Below are 7434 nucleotides of genomic sequence, written 5' to 3'. Positions count from 1 at the left end.
GGGAGTCCATGATCCCAGTTAGGACTGCGTCTTGTTGGCGCTTTTTCAGTCCCGAATATTGGATGGGACAACCACTAAAAATTATGTGTTTATCTGAGATGCAAACTTAACTGGGGGTCCTGTATTTGCAGTTGCCAAATCTGGAAACTCTGCCTCTCTACACCCACCCACCTACAGTCTCACTCCATCCCTCACCGTCGCCGCCTCTCTTAATGCGCTCCGAACCCTCATTCGCTTCCTCTCGGCGCTCGCCCTCCTCCCAGAACTCGGGATCCACCCTCCGCCTGACCTCCACGAGGAGCCCAGACTCCACCCTGCCTCCTGCCGCCCGAGGTCCCCCCCGCCCCACAGCCCAGTCGCTCTGCGGTGGAGCCGGCCCCCGCCTTCTGGCCGGGCGCGCGAGCGCGCAGGCGCAGAGGGCGGGCACGGGCGGAATGGGGACTGCGGCTGCTGCAGCGGCGGCGGCCGGGGAGGGGGCGCGCAGCCCGAGCCCCGCCGCCGTGTCGCTCGGCCTGGGCGTGGCCGTAGTGTCGAGCCTGGTGAACGGGTCCACGTTCGTGCTTCAGAAGAAGGGCATCGTGCGCGCCAAGCGGCGAGGTAGGGCGGGCAGCGGCCCTGCTCGGGGTGGGGGCGGGGGGTGTGGGGGGAGCCGCCGAAGGGTGTTGGGAGAGGAGCTGCCTCAAGCAGGGGAGTGTTCGGATCGTCAGACCAGGCGGGGCACCTCCGGGGGGCGAGCTGCGCGGGCGGGGGACCCCTTAGCCCACCCGGAGCGCAGGCACAGACGCTGCCCTGCGCGCCAGGAGCGTCTCTGCTAGGAAAGCTGCCGGGGACATCAGCCGCCCGCCCTGAGCGATGGCAGTGGTGTCGCCGCCACTGTTTTTCTCTCTTCCCAGCGGCTGCCAAGGCCTTCTTCAGTTTTATAAGGTTTTTCCAGCAGACTTCTTTCTTGCCTCGCAGACCCAGTCCCTTTGCAGCCATGCAGCCCGCCTACCTGCCCTCTGGTTGTCGCCCCGTGTCTCTGTCACCTGCATTCGCCGGCTGCTTAGGGAAAGCTTCTTGTGTGCAGTATTCCCGGAATGGTCAGAGTCCACTGCCGGACCGGGAGGAGCGACCGGCCTCCCACCTTTGCTGTGACTCGGGCCTGGGGTGCACTTGGAGGGCAGGGTCTGCTGACCTCTCTTCCCGCAGTGGCCATATCAGTGCGGAAGAAAAAATGTGCGTTAGGCAGGCCAGGGTGGGACTTATGGGCCAAAGAGGCGCTTGCCCTCGGGGTCTGTGCTTTCCTGTGGCTTCTGTTCCTGAGGTCCTCGACTTGAACCATCTTTGGTTTAGATTTGACCTATTTGACTACAATGTATGGATGTGAGAGTTGGACTGTGAAGAAAGCTGAGCGCAGAACTGATGCTTTTGAACTGTGGTGTTGGAGAAGACTCTTGAGAGTCCCTTGGACTGCAAGGAGATCCAACCAGTCCATTCTGAAGGAGATCAGCCCTGGGATTTCTTTGGAAGGACTGATGCTAAAGCTGAAACTCCAGTACTTTGCCACCTCATGCGAAGAGTTGACTCATTGGAAAAGACTCTGATGCTGGGAGGGATTGAGGGCAGGAGGAGAAGGGAACGACAGAGGATGAGATGGGTGGATGGCATCACCGACTCGATGGACATGAGTTTGAGTGAACTCGGGGAGTTAGTGATGGACAGGGAGGCCTGGCATGCTGCAATTCATGGGGTCGCAAAGAGTCAGACACGACTGAGCGACTGAACTGAACTGATTTGACTACAAGTGATTTTCAGTGTGAAGAACACGCAAGACAGATTAAAATAACCAAGAATGGGCCGACTGACTATTGCTTGAGGTGGACACTCCTTATCAGTATTGAAAGTGAGAGATGTGCAGGGTTTTTTGCCAGTGTTCCTGTGTCCTAAGAGAGGTTGAGATTGTTTACTGAAGGCAAGATGTAGCATGCTTTAAAACTGCTAATGAACCTGTCCAGAAGGACTGAGAAGGTCTTGTGGTTGTTCATTGTGTTCTACAAGAATAGTGTTAGGAGCTTTCTGGAAAGGAGGAAGCCACCAGGTCATGGGTTTAAGAATAAGTTAACTCATTTAATAGTTCAAATTCTAGAATGCAAGTGAAACTCTGTTGAGTGCCCTGGATGTTCAGCCATGAGTGAATTGAGGAAAGAGATAAAGGGACCTATAACCTCAAGAGAAAATATGAAATCACAGATATTTGTTAAAGAATTCAGCTTCAAAGGGAAAACGTTGCAGTCTATATATAAGATCTAAATGAAATCTAATGTAGTTTCCCTTAGATGTGGCTGTAAACTCTAAGGTAGGAAATAGCCATCTGGCAGCTGCACACTTTTCAGGAAGCACCTGTCAGTTTGAGGGGCTTTAGGGTGAAGTATTTGCTGTAATTCAAAAAATAAACAACATATGTGCCCTTGATAGGATGGGTACATGATCTCCCAAACCCAGTAACCATGAGAAAAACACCACACAAAGCTGAATTCAGATGTAGCCTGAAAAATATCTGCAGCCCTCCTGTCAAGGCTGTAAAGTCTGAGAGATTGTCAGAACCAGGAGGAACCTGAGGACTCATGACCATATGACATTAGGTAAAATCTAGGGAAGCCTGAATATAGACTTAACGGAAAACAATCATTATTGAGTAAAACTAAATGTGTTGTTTCAGCTCAGCTTATGTGTTCAAGGGAGTTAGTGAATAAGAAAAAACCCACAGAAACCTGAAAAAAAATTATTGATGCTTTTATTTATGTTTGCACACTATGCCCTTAAATTAATGAGTGAAAATGTGGTATTTGCTAATTTCGTTCTTCCCCAGTTACTATCCACCATTACTAATTCAAGCTAGCTGGATTCCTCTTATAATGGTAGAGTATGGATGTAGAGTCTTGTTTTGATAAATTAGTTTTCATTTGTTCAGCAGATGTTCATGGAAGTCTTATTATATGTCAGACACTGTTGTAGGTATCGAGGACAAGTAATTTCAAAATCAGCTCCTCCTGAATCCTTTTTCTGCTTCTGCTGACAAGCAGCATAGTTGGCCATTATGAAATGACTGAAATGGAGGAGATGGGAGGACAGAGGAGGTGGCTGAAAACTGGGGAGTCAAGTTCTTGTGTTAAGGAATGGTTTCTAACTCTGCAAAAAGCTGTCTCACTTAAAGTTTCAACTTGATTGCATTGCCATGCACCAGCATTTCTTTTGAGTCTCAGCTTCAGGAGAGCCACCATTCTGGTCACAGCCCTTCTATTGGTTGGGAGGGGTTGGGGTACAGCTTCTCTGTTACTAGCTTTCACTCACCCTTGAAAGGACCTTGAATAGAATACCACACGTGGAATGAAAATGGATAGGCTAGGAGCACCGTCCACAACACAGGCTTAAGGTGAAACTGCCTTGCTTCTGGGTGGCTTTGAAGGACTCAAGATGGGAAGAGGTCTGGGAGCACCTTGGGGCTACAGGACATTGATAATATGTTTAGTGTTAGAACCCACTTGAAGCAGAGCTTTTAAAAGAGAAACAAGATAATCATCGAGTGTAAAGATGTTTGTTGAAAGCCAGTTGCAATATTAGAATTCCTGTGCTGGTAGATAGGCTAGGATGGAGCCTCTTAGCTAGGGGGATGGTGTCCTACCCTCAGACTGACATTGTGGAGACAGACTCAGGAAAGTCATATGCAAGGATTTGCTGGAGGCTTTGGAGAACTACATAGATGAGTAACTCTATTAGAATGTCCTAAGCCTGGAAGAACCATGAACTTTTAAAAAATTTCCTTTGTTTAAAACCAGGTCAGTTCAGTTCAGTCACTCAGTCGTGTCCGACTCTTTGCGACCCCATGAATCGCAGCACGCCAGGCCTCTCTGTTCATCACCAACTCCCGGAGTTTACCCAAACTCATGTCCATCAAGTCGGTGATGCCATCCAGCCATCTCATCCTCTGTCATCCCCTTCTCCTCCTGCCCCCAATCCCTCCCAGCATCAGAGTCTTTTCCAATGAGTCAACTCTTTGCATGAGGTGGCCAAAGTACTGGAGCTTCAGCTTTAGCATCATTCCTTCCAAAGAAATCCCAGGGCTGATCTCCTTCAGAATGGACTGGTTGGATCTCCTTGCAGTCCAAGGGACTCTCGAGAGTCTTCTCCAACACCACAGTTCAAAAGCATCAATTCTTCGGCACTCATCTTTCTTCACAGTCCACCTCTCACATCCATACATGACCACTGGAAAAACCATAGCCTTGACTAGATGGACCTTTGTAGGCAAAGTAATGTGTCTGCTTTTGAATATGCTATCTAGGTTGGTCATAACTTTCCTTCCAAGGAGTAGGCATCTTTTAATTTCATGACTGCAATCACCATCTGCAGTGATTTTGGAGCCCGAGCGCAGGAGATACCTCCTAATGCTTGTTAGGATGGTTGTTGTTTTAAAAAGAAGTAGGAGGTAATAAGCATTGGTGAGGATGTTGAGAAATTGGAACCCTTGTGCACTGTTCTTGAGAATGTAAAATGGTACACCTGCTATGCAAATCAATATGGAGGTCCTTCAAAAAATTAAATGTAGAATTACCATATAAGCGAGCAGTTCCATTTCTGAGTGTATATATCCAGAAGAAATAAAAGCAGGGACTTGTATAGATATCTGCACACCCTTGTTCATAGGAGCATTATTCACAATAGACAAAGTGTGGAAACAACCCAAATATCCATTGATGGAGAAATGGATAAATGAATTGTGGTATATACATTTAAAAGGAATATTATTTAGTCTTAAAAAGGAAGGAAATCCTGACACATGCTGCATTATAGATGAGCCTTGAGACATTATGCTAAGTGAAATAAATCAGTCACAGAAGGACAAACCTTACGTGATTCTACCCATATGAGGTACCTAGAGTAGTCAAATTACAGAGACAGAAAGTAGAATGGTGTCACAGGGGCTATAAGAAGGAGGGGTGGAAAATTAATGTTTAATGGGCACAGAGTTGTTGTTGTTAAATATTCTCTTTACCCAGAGTTTCTGCTTTGTAAGATGGGATAGTTCTGGAGTTGGATGATGGTGGTTGTACAACAGAGTGAATGTACTTAATGCCATGAACTGTACACTTAAAAATGGTTAAAATGGTGACTTTTATATGTATTTTTCCACAATAAAAAAAATTCCTTTTCAGATTTCATAGTCTCTTTTCCTGAGAAGAGTACAGCCTAGGTGTGTAGTTAAAGTGTTAGATGCTCAGAAGGTGAGTGAGTTGTCCCATGAGAGTGAAAACTGGGATCCAAGTATCCCGCCTGCTAGTCTCAAGCCCCCTGAACTGACTTGAAGGGGACATGCTCTCTGGCTCTCGAAAGCACACTTGTAGGTGCATGTACCCCCCCAGCTAGAGATGAGATGGATACATGTTGTCTTCACCCCTGCCGCCCTTTGGGCCTGCAGTTAGTTTCTCAGCTTCTGTGAATCCTCTATGCCCTAACAGATGGAGTTGGCTCCTTCTCCTGCTGTATGTCTTCTTTTTGTTTATCCTCAACCCTTTTCTGCTCCTGAAACCTGTGGTCTGATGGCTTGTTCACTTGTCCGTGTGCCCCCTGGATCGTGGCTGTTCAAGGCAGGGGACGTGTCCTGTCAACGGGGAGGCATATGGTGGGCACTCAATAACTGGCCATGAGTATCTGTGTAGTAAAGAGGGTAAAACTGAACCTTGTATTTTATTTGTGAGCTTTCTTCAAATTATTCAGAGCTGATCTCATTTACCTGTGGCCTCTGCTAAGCAACAGAAACCAGAGTTACTGCCAGATCTGAAAACCTCTAACCCTGATCCCTGTCCAGCTCCAAGGGGAGACCATTGATGAGGAACGTGGGGAGAACAGTGCAGTTGTTAAGAGCATCAAGTGTCTCCATAGCCTGTACATATCTGGTTTACTTGGTAGTATTTCTCGAAGAAGAGAAGGTAAAGAAGGCTGCTACTTACACAAGACTCATGATGTCCCAGCCTCATGCCTCTGTCTGGACTCAGATGGGCCCTGCTTCCTTGGGGTCTTTGAGTGGGTTGCAGTCAGACGGTGGCTGGGGCTGGAGCCATTGGGATGATTTCTTCACTCGCTTGTTTGGGACAGCTGAAACAGCTAGGGGGAGTCTCTCTGAGCCCCTTCTCTATTTCTCTCTCCCCCTTCCTCCCTACCTCTGTCACTATTGTAGTCTCTTCACACGTGGCTATGTTGGGCTTTCTCACACCATAGTGGTCTCAGGGAAGTCATACCCCTTATGTGCTGCATAGCTTCGTCGAGACCAAATCTTCTAAAGAATGATCTTTGTGACCTGTTTTGGAAGTCTTAAAATACTACTACTGCCACATTCTAGTGGTATACTCACAGCCAGCCCAAGTTCAGAGTGTGAGGGAACAGTATAGGGACATGGATCCCAGGAAGTGTGATGTAGGAGAGAAGTTGAGGCATGCAGTCGATACAGGACTGGTGGTATCATGATCTGAACCCAGCTCAGGCTGACTTTGAAGGTGGTCTTTCTCTCTTGCTGCCTGTAGGAAAAGTGAAGGGGAAGATATTAATACATAAATTCACCTACAAGTAAGACTTTTCCAATGAGTTTCATAATTTATTTGGGAAAAGTTCATAATATGATACTGGTTTATTATAAATAAGTACATATAATTAATACCCTAAAACATTAAGGTAAATAATTTCTAATCTTTTTCATTATGACAAACATTGGACTCGATCACTGATATACATTCCTGGATGAAATACTGCATGATCTTATTGAACTTCTGTTGGACGGAGTGTATTTTTTCTTCAAAAATGTTTATTGATACAGTATAAAATATAACGTAATTTATATTTCCAGCATTTTAAGTCCTCAATGAGTAAATAGCCCTTTTTAGAAAAATTTTATAAAGATGAGCAACTAGAAAAAACTGCTTTTCAAGAAGAATATGCTCAATCCCACACTCCCTAACCCACATTCCCTATGTATCTGTGCCATTCCCTAATGTTTCCAAATCTGTGACTGTAAACTGATTCTTTTAGATATTGCCTGCATCAGCCAGGCAGGGTGGGCAGGCAGAGGGTTTACTTTGCTGGTCCATGCCCAGTCAGAGCTCTGCTAAACAGTCATATCATTTCAGAGAACTCTGGGCATTGTCATATTTTTCAAAGAGCATCCTCTTCTTGATTATAGAAATGTGGTCATTTTTTAAAATCTGGGAAGTACATATGAATAGGAAAGTAAAAAGTATTCATCTCTTCACTTTGAGGTAACTACTGTTACAATTAGCTATATTTCTTCTTCAGTTCAGTTAAGTCGCTCAGTCGTGTCCGACTCTTTGCGACCCCATGAATCGCAGCACGCCAGGCCTCCCTGTCCATCACCAACTCCCAGAGTTCACTCAGACTCATGTCCAT

At 46.4% G+C, this 7434-nt stretch overlaps 1 protein-coding gene across 1 annotated transcript in view; it reads left to right on the top strand.

The window, feature by feature from the left end:
• The window catches only part of NIPA1 (non imprinted in Prader-Willi/Angelman syndrome 1), a 51032-nt gene continuing 44016 nt past the window's right edge, over positions 419-7434 (top strand). The window contains exon 1 of the mRNA XM_018066056.1: positions 419-597. Within this exon, the coding sequence (XP_017921545.1) occupies positions 435-597 (163 nt within the window). The 5' untranslated portion in view covers positions 419-434. The remainder of the gene's footprint in view (positions 598-7434) is intronic.

The sequence above is a fragment of the Capra hircus genome, chromosome 2 (genome assembly GCF_001704415.2).
Source record: "Capra hircus breed San Clemente chromosome 2, ASM170441v1, whole genome shotgun sequence".
NCBI classification, from domain to species: domain Eukaryota; kingdom Metazoa; phylum Chordata; class Mammalia; order Artiodactyla; family Bovidae; genus Capra; species Capra hircus.
Note: the sequence above shows the minus strand (reverse complement) of the source record. Positions and strands in the feature narration are given on the sequence as shown.